The sequence below is a fragment of the Paroedura picta genome, chromosome 12 (genome assembly GCF_049243985.1).
Source record: "Paroedura picta isolate Pp20150507F chromosome 12, Ppicta_v3.0, whole genome shotgun sequence".
Classification (NCBI taxonomy): domain Eukaryota; kingdom Metazoa; phylum Chordata; class Lepidosauria; order Squamata; family Gekkonidae; genus Paroedura; species Paroedura picta.
Window position 1 is genome coordinate 34884962 of NC_135380.1, and position 17864 is coordinate 34902825.

A 17864-nucleotide genomic window follows, 5' to 3' on the forward strand; every position below is an offset into this window, starting at 1 on the left:
GACTACCCCTGATTTATTGCCTCTGAGGCATCTTTCAAATCAATACATAGGCCCCCTTCTATGGCTGCTAATTCAGCATCGTTCATTGGTCCCTCTTAACAAAGCCCTCTGGGCTACAGAAGTTATGCACAGTATACAAAGAATCTCAGTTGGGGCTCGACGCCATCTCCTGGGATTTAGCTGGGTGAACGGCACGCATCCGGTGGCTCTGCTTCCATCGCTCTCTGGTCCACCTCCCGTGATTCTCCACGATTTCATGGAGCAGATTGATATAGTTATAATCGTTATTTGCAAGTAAGACATCATCGCGCGGAGAACTTGTCTGGCTGGTCTCTTCTGACAACCGCGAAGATGGGTGGATTTCACGGTGGATCCTGGATCGAGATGACACTGGGTTGGGCAATGGTTTATTTCTCTCACCTGGAGGACATTGGGCTGCTTTTGTGGAGGACCGTGAGTTACCGATTCCTCTTACCGCCCCTGTGACTTTGGAGTGTTTCTGAAGCTCTGCTGGGTTGGTTGGTTTTGCCTCTGTGTTTAATTCCGTTCCGGTTTCGTGGACCTGATCATCCTTCCCGGCAGCTGCACCGAGATCCCACTCCCTTTGCAGTTCTTCGTCCCGTTCTGATTTCCCCATGTCTACTGGCTCAATCACAGCAGCCACCATCACCTCTCTCCTATGTGGGTGCTCCATGCCTTTGGCTGACGTTGCCTCTCTGCTTAATTCAGGCCTTCCGCAAGGCATCTGATTCTCCTTTCTGAGACGCTGCCGGTCTTCTTCCAGGCCACGTTTCCCAGCATGCAGGGACTGACCAAGCTCAGCAACAGGCAAGAAGAACCATGCAATGAAAGAGTCCCTAATGCTTACGGGAGCTGGTTCCTGCCCAATGGCATGCCTTTCATAAGGCCATGTCAAAGCTCTTCTCAAAGAGGCCGAGCAATTTCCTCCTGCATTCGTAATGGATTCCTTTTGGCACGGAGCTTCCGTTTGTTCTTCAGTTGCTGTAGTAATGCTTAGATATAAGAAGGGCTCGGAATTCTCAGCCCTCTGCTGGCTTTTGCCATTGCCAGCTACTTCTGTCGTCCCATCTTCCTGCAGGGTTTGCTTTGCAGCCACTGAAGGAGCTTCCAGCACCGGCGTCTCTATACAAACTTTGGCCAAAACAGAGTCTGCATTGTGGTGCTGAAAGTCTTCCTTGCTGCCTCCTGGGAATTTGTAATGCCCTGATTCCAGAAAGTTAGACAAATTTTCTCTTCCTTCACAGGACTGATTGGTTACCACCGCAGGGGGGGCTGTCGGGTGCTTCTGGCTTGCACCACATAAGCCGGTGAGCTGCCTTGGGTGGAATTCTGTTCGGAGCAAAACAGCTGAAGCAGATTTGGCACGGACTCTCGGCACCCCGGCATGCAGATCTTTGCCCGAATCTGCCGATCTCCTTTTTTCATCAGACGGCCAGCCCGCTTTCATGCAAGGGGATGGATCGGGAGCTTCTTTTCTCGGTCGGACTTGCTCATCTCGTTTCGCCAGCCAGATCCAAAACAGCAACAAGATGAAGAAAATGAACACTGTCCCCAAAAAATAAATAAATAAGGAAAGAAGTTAGTTTGAAAATCCTGGTGCTTCTCTAAGAAATCAGTGGATAATGGATAATAGATTAGGAGGGAAACATTCCTTGAATAATGTCATGACTTTTAGTTTATGTTTTTAAAATAAATATATCACTTAAAAATATTAGGGACTGCCTTGAGGCTAAGAGGTAAGTGGGATATAAATGAATGCTGCCATCTTTTAAAAGGTCAAATGATCTTTTAAAACAGTAGTTCTCAACCTGGGGGTCAGGACCCCTTTGGGGGTCAAACAACCCTTTCACAGGGGTCACAGCAGGGCTTGGCTGGGGGGGGGGGCGGCACCACTGTTGCTGCTCTTCCTGAAGGTGCCCGCAAATTTATATACAATTTATATACAATCATAAATAATGGATCTTCATGCCATTGGTCAGTTTTGGTTTAATTTCTGTGAAAGAACACTTGCATAATTTGATGGTTGGGGGTCACCACAACATGAGGAGCTGTATTAAAGGGTCGTGGCATTAGGAAGGTTGAGAACCACTGCTTTAAGAGGTCAAATACTATTAATTCCTTTGCACCAATGGCTACCACCAGCAACAGAAGAGCTGATTTTTTTGTACCTCACTTTTTACTACCAAGAGGATTCTCAAAGTGGCTTACAAATACCAGCTCTTCTTTTCCTCAGACACCATGTGAAGTGTGAGGCTAAGAGAGCTGAGAGAACTGTGACTAGCCCAAAGCCACCCAACAGGTCTCATCTGTCTCAAAACAGCTTAGAATTGCCTTGTCTTCCTCTCCTTACAACAGACACCTGTGAAGGTGAGCCCGAGAGAGCTCTGAGAGAACTGACTGGCCCAAGGTTACCAAGCTGTCCACATATGAAGAAGGAGCAGGGAATCAAATCTGGATGTCCAGATTAAAGGTCACCACTCCTAACCACTGCACCAAGCTGGCTCTTTCCATTAAAGGCAGTAAACCTCTGGATACTAGTGTTCGGAGTTAACTTGGCCTCTATGTCCTGTTTGTTGGCCCTCCTGGTTAAGTGTTTGTCCACCATGTGAAACCAGTGGGTAAATTAGATAGACCAGTGCTCTGATCCAGCAGGACAACCTTTACATTTTAATTGCTTTTGTTTATTGAACAATTTATAAGGTCCATCTAACCAGCAATGTTCAAAACAGATGCATTTACCACAATTCCATCCCATAAAGGAAGAGAAAAACAGACATCAGAAAAAACCTCACCAAACCACAAACTAAATCCCCACAGAAAACACTGCTAAGTAAAAAACAAAAACAAAAAAGAGGCAATGAGGAATATTTAAGATATGTACACCTAAGAATTTAATAAGAAATTTATTACAAAGAATAAAGCAATATCATGATACACGCCTACAGACATAGATGGGATACACGGTGAGTACAGTACTCAAAAGGACCTGTTTAAGCAATACAATGTGAACTTTGTGACTGTCTTATCAGAGAGGTCAGGACAAGTCTCTTGTGTTGCTTCCTTTAATCTAGTATGTGCCAACACATCACAGGAGAAAGGACAACCCCGAGAGCAGAATAAACCAGCCTGTTTCGAATATGTCTTCCTCAGTAAAGTTCCACTAGACATACAAATGTCAAACATAATTTTTAAACAGGTCCCCTGTCTTCTGAGATATCTCTTGGCAACAGCTCTGGGAGGTTCAGAGCTGTTGCCAAGAGAAGTCCCAGAAGGCAAGGGAGCTGTTTAAAAATTGTGTTTGACTCCTGCATGTCTAATGGAACTGCACTGAGGAAGACATTCGAAACAGGCTGGTATATTCTACTCTCGAGGCTGTCCTTCCTACTCTGATGTGTTGGCATGCACTAGGTTAAAGAAAGCAACACAAGAGACTTGTCCTGACCTTTCTGATAAGACATAACAGTCACAGAGTCCACATTGTATTGTCTACACAAGTCCTTTCTAGCATGATACATACCTAAGCAGGCTAGCAAAGCTGGCAATCCAGCTTTATGGAAGCCAGTCTCAAAGTGTGAGGACAGAACATCAGGAGAGCAGTTCAAGCCAGAGATGTTCCAAACTTGAATTCCTTCAAGGCTTGATGGGCTTCGGCAAACCACAGAAGTGGCATCTTCCAGCAGAGATGCATTTACCAAATCTGTAAGCATGGCCAGCAACAACAAATGGAAGGGTTAGATCGATGCATTATTCATTCAGGAAGTCAATAAAATTGATGAGTGTATTCTGCAAAAAGTAGTATTTTGTGAATTAAAAATTGTCTTTGCTTGCTTGCTTGCATTTGTAGACAACTGCTCCTGGACCAGTCATCTTGCAGCAGTTAACAACATGAATACATTTAAAATAGGATAGGGAAAGTGCAAATGGTACTTTGTCTGGGGCCAACGAATGAATAACTAATTTGCTCACCCCGCAGGAGAATGGAACAAGGATTGTGCAAGAGGGTTCAAAGGTCTTTCTCAGTTCATTCATGTAGCAGCAAGCCGTGGGTTGCTGGTACATCTGACCCCAGAGAGTACAAATCCAGTAGACTTTCAAGAGAAAACCACCACATACGTTTTTTTTTTCCTGCATGAGACGTTGTTTGGGCATTAACATCTGGCTAGGAGGTGGCATACTCAGGACGAGGCCTCAAAGAGCGGTGCAACGAATGTTCCATGAAAAGGATGGACTTCTGCTGCATCCAGCAGGTGTAACCACCCCCAGTGAAGTTTGGTTGGAAGGAGGCAAGGCCCGAATAGAGAACCATGCAGAGATACACCAGGTAGGCTCCTCAGCAGAGAAATACTTGGGGTCTACTGAAAACTTTAACCAACATAGTAATCAGCCCTAGCTTAATTCCAGTTGTGTTGTACCAAACTAGAATGGCCTGGCACACAGTCTTTGAATTAGATTCACCTGCAAACAGATACTCAAAAATTCAACTGGATCAGTCTGTAACAATTGCCTCCAACAATAAGCTATGAGTGCTCTTTTGGTGGATGGAATGCAATTAATCAGTTGCAATTAATCAGGTCCTGAGAGCCAGTTGGTGTAGTGGTTAGGAGTGTGGACTTCTAATCTGGCATGCCAGGTTCGATTCTGCGCTCCCCCACATGCAGCCAGCTGGGTGACCTTGGGCTCGCCACGGCACTGATAAAACTGTTCTGACCGAGCAGTGATATCAGGGCCCTCTCAGCCTCACCCACCCCACAGGGTGTCTGTTGTGGGGAGAGGAATGGGAAGGTGACTGTAAGCCGCTTTGAGCCTCCTTCGGGTAGGGAAAAGCGGCATATAAGAACCAACTCTTCTTCTTCTTCTTCTAAAATGTGAATGACCACCAACGCCACCAAAAAAAAAAAATAACCCAGATCAACCCTTAACCTTTTTAGACCTTGGAATTAAAACAGATTTTCCGTGGTGAAGGTACCTTGAAGAAATAATCCGAAGTCCTGAAGCTCACAGGAACAGTGCCACGGGTTGGAAACAAATTTCATCACTGGCCGTCTCAGTCCATTGAACACGCTTCTCGTTAAAACGGTTAAATTATTGCCCGAAAGGTCAATCGAGGTTAGCTTGGGCAGGCCCTTAAAACTCCCCATGGCAATCCTATGGATTTGATTGTTGGCTAAATTAAGCGTCGTCAGATTGGTAAAGCCAGAGAACATGTTGGGCTTTATTTCGGAGATGAGATTGTGAGCTGCGGTGAGGTTTTCCAAACGTCCTGGATCGAAAAGCCAAGAAGCCGACAGGTTGGTCAAGCTGTTCTGATATAAACTGAGTTTGGTGAGGCGTCGAAAAGCATGGAAAGCGCCAGCTTTGATCTCCACGATGCCACTATTCGCTAGCGCAAGACTGGTGACGGATTCCAAGGTTGGGCTGTTGAAGACGGTTGAGTTGATAACCCCAAGATTGGTTACGACAAAAAGAATGGAGGTCAGCCCTTCTGGAAAACCTATCGAAGGGGCAAAATTATCACAGTGCTGTAATGCTATGTTCAAATTGAGGTTGATCTCGTATTTATATGCATTGCTAGACCAAGTGTATTTCTTGTGTCAAAGTTCTGTCCTGTCCTGTATCTATTCCTGCATCCACAAAAATACATTGCATCAGGTTGAAACGAGATAAGGATGTCACCTACAAAGAGTTTTAGGTATTCACAGGTTTCCCTAGAGCAGACTGCTAGTTAGAATCAGTTCCATAACATCACTGTTCTGCGTACACAAATTGTACTACAACAACATAACACAATACCTTCATTGGCCTAAAACAGAACAAGGGAAACAGAAATAGAATAATCACAGTGTACCAGTCATTTTAGACTTAAAAACTGTAGACAAAAAATCAGCCATAATAAAAGAGCATCTTCATCACTCAACAGAAATTGACAGATGAGGTCTTTTTGATGAGTTCTCCACTTAGGTATAAGGGGTATGATGTGCCTTCGCTGGACCACATACAAAGGATAATCAAGTAAAATATATTGAATAGTGTCCGGAACATTTAGTATGAATTATGTTAGTGATCCGGTTGGATCCTATCAGTTTTTCCTCTGGTGGAAAAGGATCCCTTATGACCACCAAGGAGGAACCTGCATGGATTAAAGGGATGTGCCAACATGCAAGGCTGGGGGGGAGAAGCTGGAGATCAAACTTCTTAAATGGAGGAACACAAAGATTTGAAGGGTAAGAGCAGAGGTGGTTTATCCTAGTAGGCACATGTAGCACATGCTACAGGTCCTGCAGTTCCAGGGTCCCCACGGTGCTGCATGGTTAGGGGGTCTTCAGATTGTGATTGTTAGTGGGTCTTCAAACCTATGCAGCTTCTGACCCATAAGAATGAAGGGCAATAACATGCTCTGTTAATAACTGAGCATGCACATCACTCCTTGAGCATGAGCACAGACCACAAGCCATGCAAGTGTGAAAGACCCCTTAGATCAGGCTTTCTTAACCAGGGTTTCATGAAACCCTGGGATTTCTGGATAGCCCTGGAAAAGTTTCCTGAATGGGTGGGAGTTAATTCATTTTTAATACATTTTTAAAAATTTGTTAAACATTGATTGGGTGATATGACCATATATAGTCACATTTTTAGCTGAATTATAGGCACATGTGAAGCTGAATTATAGGCACATTGTGAAGGCTTGGGCTAATACAATAAAATCTATCTACTCTATGGTTATGTCGACCCCCCCCCTCCCAAAATGGCCAGTGATGGGCTTGGAGGGGGTGGGAAGGGGGGGACCCTGGGTGAGCATGTCCACAGCTATGCTTCCTGACCATATTCTGCACAATTGTGCTGCTTCTGAGGTTATCGAAGCCTGAGGGATGTTTCAGGGGTTTCTTGATGGTAAAGAAGTTGAGAAAGGCTGCCTTAGGTGTTGAAGTATTGCCTTTGCATGTCTTCAACAAACCTCCACAGAGCCATAAACCAGTTCTGGTGATAGAAGCCCCATGAATCCTTGAACCGGAGCTGGGGGAGAGCACTCCTTTGCTGTTACATCTTGCTCGCACCCCCCCCCCCCGAAGCTGCATCCAGAAATACTCTGCACGTGGGTATAGAGGTTCCACTTGGCCCTGTTTAACAGCCTCCAGCAAATAAATGTGAAACCCTTAAACATCAGAGACAGGCTGATGAGGAGCAGCATGAAAACCTCTGGAACCAACATTTACGCGACAGCAAAGTTCCTCTAGAGCACAATAAGCTGTCTAACACTGACTCAGACTGTTGTGTATGCAATTCCTCAGAGGACTGTTGCATGTCTCACCGTGGATTGTAAAAAATAGCCAATGGGAAACAAGGGTTACAGCTGTTCTGTAACATGCCAGAGTTAACATCCAATGAGAGGTCTCCGCTTAGGACCAATGAGGTTACTGGGCAGAGAAATCCTTTTGTTCGGGATCTGGCTATATTGGGTGAGGTGGGGAAACCCATTCAGTGTTTTGTTTGGGTCCAATAAATAGCTGAAATGCACTAGCCATGTCTGTGCTTCTTGAGCCCACGGATAGAACACCAACCATTGGTCTAAACCGCCCTGAGCCTTCGGGGAGGGTGGTATATAAATATAAAAAATAAAATAAAATAATAAATAAATAAAATAAATAAAAAGGTCAAAACAGTCCATGGTGACGGCCAGCTGGTCTCCAGGGACTCAGGTCTTTCCCATCACCTGTACTCGAAGACATCCCCAACACACATGAGCCTTGTTGGGGTGGGGGAAAGGGATAAAACCAACCTCACCATTTGGAATAGAAGAGCAGAAGTACTCCTTTTCAAGGACACACTGGCTTCTGGAAAGCCTCACTGCGGTCCACACCATGGCGAGTCCAACAATCACTAAAACCCAAAGGAAAAGACCGGGTTACCACAATTCGCCAAGATGGCCAATAATGAGTTATACAACACACCACATCTCATTTTACTGACTCCCTACTGGCCACTACACCCACTTTTGAAATAGCTTAAGAGTCTGTGTTGTCCCTACGATTCCTCTTTGCATCTTCTGCTGCAAGGGGAAACTATTCCCAGGTGAAGGGAGCTATAGGACCCAACCCAAAGCTGTATGGAGTTGTAGGATCCAAGCCAACCCTTATAAATCCCGATGGACAGAGTAGACTGTGCCTAGTTAAAGCTAATTTAATGCTCACAACATGAGGAAAGGAAGCTTCAGATTTGTTAAGATCCAAGCAGAGGCTGTTGACTTGAGTAACACACCAAGGCACTGATACACTAAGTAACACTCCACACACCCACACCCCCTTTTTTTGGAACACAAATATTTTCTTCACTGTTCAGCCACTGGGGATAAAAGGTGTTTCAACCTAAACAAGTGACGTTTTCAAAATTTTTGGAATGCGAAAAACAGAAATGAAACTGTTTTGCGCTCAGGCTTTGCTTATGGTGCAATCTGTAGCCCACGGACATCTGGAGAACCACAGTTCCCCCCCCCCTCCCTGTTCTATTGCTTCCGACCAACACGGCTACCCACCTGGATCATAAGCCCCGGAGTTCATCCCCACATACATCCCTGTCCTCCGTGGATCATCTAACCAAAGGTTTCCATTCCTCTTCCTCGCTACATACATAAAATCAAGCTACTTACATTTCATGCTGGCCAAATTCTTCTTTCTCGTCACGAGCGAAAGCGGGAAAGTGCTGCTTCTTTGGGAAAGCCAGTCGCTTTGCAAGAGAGACCGCCTGTGGTAAAGCGAGCAGGGGCGACTCCGACAGACAGGCAAGTTGAAACCTGTTCAGTGTTGGTCTCTCTGCTTCTCCGAGGGGGGCTTTCATCGCGGTGGGCTCCCAAGGCAGTCACATGCGTGGCTGGTAACATCATCTCCATAGAACCAAAGCAGAATGCTCCCGTGGGCAGTAAATATGTCAACCATTGCACTGGAGCAACAGAGAATGTTCCTGTTTCCTGACTCACCTTGGCCACCCTCTCCTTCTGCTATTTTCTGTGGTGGTTGGATGGTTTTTTGACCAGTTGGATTGTTTTTTCTTTAGCTGTCGCAACTGGAAACCACCCCTGGACCCTGCAAGGGCAGGAAACATTTCTAATCAACCAAACCAGGGTGAGTATGTTGGAGACCCAGGTCCCAGCCCCCAGCTAGCCACTGAAGCTGGGTGGACCAGTTGCATGTGCTCAGTCTAACCTGTGAGGATCAATGGAGAGGGGAAGGATGTGCTGAGCTACTTTGCAGCCCCATTAGGGAGAAAAATAAGAGAATAAATACCTAAAGTGTTCAGACCAAATTAACACATCAAGAGGCCAGCTTGGTGTTGTGGTTAAGAGAGGCAGCCTCTGACCTGGAGAACCGGGTTGGATTCCCCCACTCCTCCGCATGCAGACAGCTGGCTGACCTTGGGCCAGTCACAGTTCTCTCCAAGCTCTCCCAGGCTCACTTACCTTCCAGAATATCTGTGGTGGGGAAAGGAAGGGAAAGTGATTCAAAGTCACTTTGAAGCAGAGGCCTGCTGGGTGACCTTGGGCCAGTCAGTTCCTCTCAGAGCTCTCTCAGCATCACCAAGCCCACAGGGTATCTGCGGTGGAGAGCGGAATGGTAGGCGATTCAAGGCCACTTTGTCTCATGAGGCCTGCTGGGTGACTCCTTTACATAGTAAAAAGCAGGGTACAAAAAACAGCTCCTTCTTCTAAAACTAAATGGGACAGGAATCGGCCTGCTCTCTTCCCTTGACCCTGCCATTAACCCAGAATGTGAGAGAGTGTGATGCCCATTTAATTAAAGGAGCTGTCATCTCACTTGGGGAGGGAGGATTGCCTCCCAGCACTCCCGCCACTTATAAGCCCCTCTTTGGGAAAGGTCTCTAACCGCACCCACAGGGCTATGTAGTCAAGGGGCCTAACCCTTGCATGAAAAATTGCTGATCCCAGCAGATCCTTTGATCTATCTGCCACTACCTTTACTTTCTATTTAAAAATTGACACTTAAACAAAAGCCATACCCTATATGGTTACACTTAAAAAAAATACTCAGCAGAACCAGTTCATATGTTATGGAAGCTCTTCTTGTGTGGCCAGTGTGGTGTAGTGGTTAAGAATGTTGGCTGGTAATGTGGAGAAATGGGTTGGATTCCCCAGGGAGACCACATGCAGCCAGCTGGGTGACCTTGGACAGTCCTGGTTCTTGCAGAGCAGTTCTCTCAGAGCATCGGGCAACAGTTCTCAGGAAGCAATGGCTGTGCTCCCCCTGCTACCAGGATGCCAGGGGCAGCAACATTCCAATAAACCTCTCCGTCCGATTAAGCAGAGACATGGATGCAGGCAGGGCTGGGTAGGTTTAAGTGCAAAGCAAACAAAAGAAACGGCAGTACAGCCTCATCTGTTCCTGGACATATCACTTAATTTACAAAGCATTTACAAATGAACCAGTAATCCAACAGTTAGATGCATAAAGAAAAATAAGATCATGGGAGAAACGCAAGACAGAGCTTTAAAGATGTGCAGCCTGCTTTCGCCAGTTTCGATACCAGCGTATTTCATGAAGCAGAAGCCACACCCCAAGGGTGCTTCTACAGATCTCTTCTCTTAAAACAAAGGCACAGCACAGAAGCAGCCATTTTTATTGTTTGAAAGCTAACGCAGGCTTGGTCAGTCAGCCACCATATGGGAGACCCAGGTTCACATCCCCACTCTGCCCTAGAAGCTCGCCGTGTAATCCTGGGCCAGTCACCCTCACCCTAGCCTACCTCACAGGATTGTTGCAGTGATTGAACTGATGACAAGAGAACAATGTAGACTAGAGGTAGTCAACCTGTGGTCCTCCAGATGTTCATGAACTACAATTCCCATGAGCCCCTGCCAACAAATGCTGGCGGGGGCTCATGGGAATTGTAGTCCATGAACATCTGGAGGACCACAGGTTGACTACCCCTGATGTAGACTATCTGGGCTGCCCACTGGGGACAAAATCAGGGTAAAAGTTACAGATACGTAAATGGAAGATCAAGTGTCAAAACTGTTTCTGGACTATACTGCTTGCAGCAGCGGGAGAAGTACTCAGGCCTGATTGTTTCTGTATGGTACAGCCCTTCCCCAAACACGTAGCCTAAAAATAATGAACACGCAACCTGCCTCCCTCAAATGTAGAGGGAAAACATGGTGTACTAAAAAACAAAAGGCAAGGGAGGGAAATATTATACCTGGCCAGACATCCTGGAATCAATGAGTTGGTTCTCATATGCCAGGAGTCTCAAAGTGCCTTACAGTCGCCTTCCCTTCCTCTCCCCACAACAGACACCCTGTGAGGCGGGTGAGGCTGAGAGAGCCCTGATATTACTGCTCGGTCAGGACAGCTTTATCAGTGCTGTGACGAGCCCAAGGCCACCCAGCTGGCTGCATGTGGAGGAGGAATGGGGAATCAAACCCAGCTTGCCAAAGAAGTCTGTACCCCTAACTACTACACCAAGCTTGGCTAAACCAACCACTATATCAAGCCAAGTTCCAGAACATGCCATGAATCCATGGCAAGCTGTGATAAGTGAATCAGGCACTTTCCAAGGCTGCAGCTCATGCTCCAAAATATTGCACAAACCACTTTGATCAAGGGATCTCCATTTCCACCCCAACTATGAAAAACATTCAATGTACAGAAGTCGCTTCTGGGCTATAACATTTCTACCTAGATGAGAATGCAACCCAAAAAGGAACTAGACCTCATGAGCATAAAACGTGCTGGCAGGTAAAACTAAGGTTCTGGTCGGCACCACCACCGCCCAAGCCTCAGTGCAACCGAGACTGAGAGACATTTCAAAGCAGCATGGGAAACTAACTGGAGAGATAGAGGCTGTCATTTAGACCAGGGGTAGTCTACCTGTGGTCCTCCAGATGCCCATGGACTACAATTCCCATCAGCCCCTGCCAGCAAATGCTTTTCATGCTTTATCTCACTGGCAGGGGCTCATGGGAATTGTAGTCCATGGACATCTGGAGGACCACAGGTTGACTACCCCTGATTTTATGAGTTGTTCATGTCAATAAGTAGCCTGGTCTAGTCTTAAGCTTGTAAGCTCCCTTCTTTTCCTCCTTTATACACAAAACAAGACTGAATAAATCCTGATTTGAGAGGTCTCTGATAATTTGTGACTATGCCCAAATCTGGAGCTCACAAATCTGATTTCTTTCTTGCCCACCAACTACACCAGGAGAGGCCAAACTGTGGCTCTCCAGATGTCTGTGGACTACAATTACCATGAGCCCATGCTGGCAGGGGCTCATGATAATTGTAGTCTATGGACATTTGGAGAGCCACAATTTGGCTACCCCTGAACTAGAGCATCTGAAAACAGTTCATAACACTGTCTCAGGTACACTCCTGGGAGCTACAACTATTTTGGATCATCTAAAGATGTAGTCCAAGAGTACATTACATTCTAACTGAAAGATGAGATGCAGAGAGAGACTTTAACATCATTTCTGCATTTTTTACTTCTACCTTCAACCATCCCCTGAACTCCCCTTCCTGAGGACACATCACTACCCCCCCAAATAAAAAAAGAAATGCTTTCTTAGACTTAATTCCTAATTAATTAGCAGAGCTCTATCAATTACTATGAAAATGACATCATTTGTTCCTTTGCTTTAAGACAGACTTCAACATACAGGATCACAAAAAGCACATCTTTAAAGCCTGGCATCTATGTCTTATTGCAATGGATGAGAAACAACAAAAAAGATGCATGGAGTAACAAAAATTAGCTGATGATCTTTATTACATTTTTCAGTGCTTCCGTAAAATAAATATGTTGTATAATATCAAACAGTGAGAAATAAAGCATGAAAAGCATGTAACAAAAAAAATGACACTCATAACAGTGTTTAATACTTAGCACTTTTAGAAACAATAAAGCCTTTCATTATTTACAGGGTAGCCAACTATGGAACAAAATTTACAGCTGCCTATTTAAAAAGTATTCTTCAAGGGAGGGTCATTTGCATTTCTCTACTTTGCATTAACGTACCCTATTTCTGCCTCCCTCTATATAAAATTCATTCTAATTCCAATTCTCTGTTCTTTTTTTTAAGTTTCTTAAATAGTTATACTGGATTATGTTTGCGGATTTTGCTCCTTTCTAGTGTTAGAATAGTGTCCTTTGCACTACAAGATACATATTCAAGTAACACTTCAAAGAGAAGTAGCTTGTGCAAACCAAAGCTATAACCCTATAAAGAAATTCCCAGGCAGTAAAGTAAAATGTGCTAAGGACCTGCTAAAGGCAGGCTGAAAACCCTGGAGCTGGAGGAGGGGGAGTGGATGACATGTTTTGAGGGACACATGATTATAAGCCAATTAGAGCTGCATAGCCTCCTCCCCCCCTCACTGGCCCACCAGATACAAAGGGGAAAAATACACAGGTTTAAGGTCATAACTCAAGATTTAATATATCAAGATGAAAAAGGGAAAAAAACCTTGAAGCCAGACTTATTTGAGCCTTTGAAACAAATGCAAGTTTGTTTAAAAATTATTATATGGAAACTGGTTTGTTTTCTCATATATTAGCATATATCCCAGCCCTGCCCCACCCCACCCCAAATAATTAACAAACAAAAACTAAAAAGGAAAAAAAAATCCACACTCCATTTTAGAGCATGCTGTTCATTCAGCAAAAAGAAAAAAGAAAAAAAGGGGGGGGGAGAGACACAGGACAAGTAGGAGAATTACATTTCAGGGCATGATTTTAAAAAAAAATTAGAATTTGTGATCATTAAGTGCACCAGTATACAGGAGTAACGTGCTCTGAGTGAGAATGTTCCACTATTACTTTAATGTGTCTTTATTTTAAAAGACAGGTTGCTGGATACTACTTGGAACAGAAAACCCATGTTGACGGAACTCCATTCAGCTTGCCTCAGATGGGGGAATCTCGTAGCCTGTGGCCACTGTCAGCCTCTTCATGATTGTGTTGCAGAAATGTTCAGCCATAACAATTTGCATAAGACCTCCTTTTTCATTAAAAAAAAAAGACAAGATTTTTTTTTCTTCCATCTTTCAGTGCTTATAAAGAACAGATACTGTTAAGTAAACTTTGTTCTGAGCAGCAAGGGGCCTGGTTCAAGTGGTCTAGTGTGGTTTTTCCCGAGATGTCGAAATAGAGCTTAAGTCTTGGCAGTTGGTACAGTACAATAGTTTGTGTTATCGAGTCCTTCCCCCCCCCCCCCCCGCCCAGAAAGTTTTAAAGGGAAGGTTAATTTTTCCTCCTGACTGCCCAATAGCCCAATTCCCTCTCCTTCTACTGAAGTGCAGCATAGGCCAACTCTCACAGTTATTACTTCAGAGGGGGAAAGGGGAGGGCAAGAGGATCTGAAGCAAAGAACGTCCCGATTGGTACCAATGAAGAACTTCAAGTAAAAGGAAATCCACTGCCCATGATCTTGCTACATGCATCTTCCCTTGCGCGAACAGCCTCCATAGTTTGCAACGAATGTAACAGCGGTTTCATCATTCATACAGAAACAAAAGACAGAACACTGGAGTTGTTCCTTCATTCTTTCCTTGCATCCAGGTTTAGAAGCCTCTTCCTTTAAAAAAAAATTATGATTCTGCATGTCTCATACCCAAAACTCAAGGGGAAAGTCCTTTCTCCCCAGCAACGTAATTGACAACCGTCTCCCACAGAAATTTAGTGTCATTTGCGAGTATGAGTCTTCTTTGGCACTGCAGGTCGCTTGGGTTGCCACAAATGATTATGGATCGTCAGAGCGTCTACGCTGACGGACATGGTTTTGGCTGGGATCAGGTTAAACTGCTTTCTGTCCGAGCTGTATTTATAAAGCTTGTCGATCATTTTCTTAGTGATGCTCTTTGGCCCCGTTCCTGTCAGCTTGTAGATTTCTTCCGTGTCGGGATAGTAGCAATAAAGTGCCCTGAACTGGCAGCCGGCATCGCGGAACAAAATGATGTAATGGTTGGCATCGCACTTCTCAAGCTCCTAGGGAGGAAAAAGATACATTGTCAGGAAGATAATCAACCAGACCACTGCGCTGCTGGCAGCATGTCCACTGGCTGGATAGAAAATACACCCCAATGCTTCTACGCTGCAATGCCACATGTCTTAAGTTTGTCCTGGGCTTCAGTCCAGCAAGCTGGCCGCTCAAAAGACTTTTTCATATAAATGCTGCTCACAGTCCACCCAATGCATTGTTTCCCGAGAGCTGTGGGGTGTGCTGGGAGCTCATCTGCAGCCGTAAAATGCCAAGGGAAAGAGTAGCACTCTTTCACAGCCCCCCCTGGGGTCAGCCACAGACAATACAAACAGCTGCATTCATCGCACAGACCGCACCGTGCCACAGATGCAGAATCAGCACTGTATTCTTGGCACTGGCGTTCTGCTTGACATCAGACGAGGCAAACGACAATCAGGGAAACAAAAGGCGTGCTGAATGAAGCACTGTTGTGTAATGACTGGCTGAGAGTCTGGCTGTTCCGATACTTGCCTCCAATATGGAGTTCTTGTGAGGTTCATTCACTTTTCCGGCAAGACAGCAGTGGGATATAGCGTTGTGGATAATCGGCTTGTTTGACTTGCTGCTGGGCTCTTTAAATAGTTTGGGACCTATTGGAAAGAGAATTTCGACACAAGCAGATCATTTCTCATCATACCTCTTTTTTTCTGAATGGACTTCGTGAACCTCAGCACGTTTCAGTTTTCAAACTTTTTAATTCACATGGCATGAAGCAATGTTTGTGAAGAGAGAAGTGGGAGATTTAAGGGCAATACTCATCTCCATTAAACACACAGAATCTGTTTGACACAAGTCATGCTGAAGCAGAAACCAAGCCTTCATGCACAAGCCTTCTGTTTCAATTCTGCAGTCTGCCAGGGGGAGCATTTCTGCAAATTCCCCCCTCCCTTTCACCACAAACTCCCCCCTGTACCCCCATGCTGTTCAAGAGGGCTCCAGACACATACACCTGGCCCAGGAGTGGGGTGCGGTGGGAAGGAGAGGGAGCAAAGTCCCACACTGCAAACTTGGGGATCTCACAGGATCTCAGCCACATAGACTATATAGTTCATGATGTAACAGAGAAGGACACAGCTAAAATGTAGGAAAGTTTACCAGTATATTCAGCCACGGAAGCAATTGAAGAGGCTGTTGAGGTGTTTTCCCAATCTCTCTCCATGTTCCGACTGGCATTCCGACTCAGTATGGGCAAAGATTCCATTGATTCCACTCTGCCAGAAGAAGCAAAAACCGCAATTCATGAGTAGCATGTTTGTACCTACCTGAAAAGGAATAGAGCACCTGACTTTCCCTTCATTCCCCCGATATATCCCTACCGAGCGGCTGCATTTGGCTTCCCTTCGGAACGGAAGCAAATTCCAAAAGGAAAGCTGTGTGGGCCTGTTGGAGCACAACACAAGGAATCTTAGGACCCATTTCAAAATACTAGCAAACATACTGTGCCGCAAGGAGGTGGCTGTCTAAATTGGTATGTATTCACAACACATAAGTGGGAGGGGAAATTAACCCTGTGGAGTCAGAAGACAAATGGGGGGAGAAATGCAAGGAAACAGGAGGCATGTTCTAAAAATGAGATCAAAGGAGAACAACTGCCACCTGCTGCCAGTTAGCAGCTTTAATAAACATCCAAGTGGGTCAATTTGTTCACTTCTAATACTTGGTCCTTGGTCATATAACTCAGGGCAGTCATGGTTCTCCCCTCAACAATTATAATTATAAAGGTTTTGTGTCCTTTTTGTGGTTGTGGAAAACTTTCAATAAAAACGTTTAAAAAAACAATTATAATGTATTATTTTTCAAGTGCATTCAAAACAATTTACACCGCAGTTTGAAGATAACAACAACGAAAACTGAAAGCTCTGTATTTTTCTAATTCATTTATTTAACCAAAGATACATCAATTGTTAGGCTGTCCACTCACCAGTCTGAGCAAGGATTCTTCCCTCTCTAGCAGAAATGCTAAAAAGTAGACCGCACGGATCTATTCTGCAGAGCTTTCCTGCAGCACAAGCAGCCTCCCCGCTGTTGCCAGAAGGAAGCATGGCCAGCCGTGGAACAGATCCACAGGCTCTAACCCAGCATTTGCTGGCAGGGGCTCATGGGAATTGTAGTCCATGTACATCTGGAGGGCTGCAGTTTGACTACCCCTGCTCTAACCCGTGCCACCCTGCCAATCAGTCAGAGTTTGTAATGTTGGTTTTATAGAACCATCATTTGAAGAATTGGTTATTGTTACAGATTTATAAGACGCTCTGGGAGCCAATTTGGCAGACAAGTGAGATATAAATATAAAGAATTTTGAAAAGGACTCTTGTAAGCAAAAATTTTACCGGGTGACAGATGTGCAAAGAATATTTTGATTCTAGCCTAAGGAGTACCATCAAAGCTCTCTTACCGCTGGGAAGGTGTGCCCCCAGAATGGACACTTTCAGGCTCAGTTGTTGCTGCCGATGCCAAAGAGAGGCTGGAACCAGATTGAGCACTGCTTAGATTATCAGCTGGTGAGAAGAAGAGAGGCGGCATTAGAGCGGTGCGAGATCAGAATGCCTTGTTAAGCCAATGCAGGAATGAAAATGGGTGCTGCTGCTTACGAGTAGAAGAGCACTTTGTCCCTGAGTCACTATAGGACTCTTCCCGATGGACAGATTTTGGCCTGGCCTTCTTGGGTTTGGATTTGGGCTTCCCGAGGCCCTGCTCTTCCAAGATCTGCTGCTGTTTCCTTCTCAGATACTCCTGCTTGATGAGCTCTCTCCGGGCTTTCTCCTCCTCCTTCCGTATTCTATCTTCTTCAGCTTTGCGACTGAAAAAACCAAACGTTACT

The 17864-nt window shown here is 45.1% G+C and overlaps 2 protein-coding genes across 9 annotated transcripts in view; both read right to left on the bottom strand.

Annotated features, from left to right (window-relative positions):
- Positions 1 to 14: 14 nt before the first annotated feature.
- LOC143821902 (uncharacterized) lies at positions 15 to 9206 on the bottom strand. The gene is made up of 5 exons (XM_077306386.1): positions 8663 to 9206; positions 7801 to 7896; positions 4988 to 5512; positions 3539 to 3718; positions 15 to 1566 (listed from the first exon to the last, which is right to left on the bottom strand). Exons 1-5 carry the CDS (start codon positions 8667 to 8669, stop codon positions 146 to 148), a joined length of 2229 nt encoding a protein of 742 aa, XP_077162501.1. The 5' UTR covers positions 8670 to 9206; the 3' UTR covers positions 15 to 145.
- Positions 9207 to 12774: 3568 nt separating this feature from the next.
- CAMSAP1 (calmodulin regulated spectrin associated protein 1) overlaps positions 12775 to 17864 on the bottom strand; it is a 41295-nt gene continuing 36205 nt past the window's right edge. For all 8 annotated transcript variants that reach the window (XM_077304823.1, XM_077304822.1, XM_077304824.1 and 5 more), the window contains 5 exons: positions 17635 to 17843; positions 17439 to 17541; positions 16139 to 16254; positions 15515 to 15633; positions 12775 to 15009 (listed from right to left, as the gene is read on the bottom strand). In XM_077304823.1, the coding sequence (XP_077160938.1) occupies positions 14707 to 15009; positions 15515 to 15633; positions 16139 to 16254; positions 17439 to 17541; positions 17635 to 17843 (850 nt within the window). In that variant the 3' untranslated portion in view covers positions 12775 to 14706. The remainder of the gene's footprint in view (positions 15010 to 15514; positions 15634 to 16138; positions 16255 to 17438; positions 17542 to 17634; positions 17844 to 17864) is intronic.

Coding starts and splice junctions, on each gene's coding strand:
- LOC143821902 (XM_077306386.1), bottom strand. Junction 3,719..4,987: donor CTTCGGATTATTTCTTCAAG/GTACCTTCACCA, acceptor CCATGCTTACAG/ATTTGGTAAATGCATCTCTG. Junction 1,567..3,538: donor AGCTTTGCTAGCCTGCTTAG/GTATGTATCATG, acceptor TTTTGGGGACAG/TGTTCATTTTCTTCATCTTG.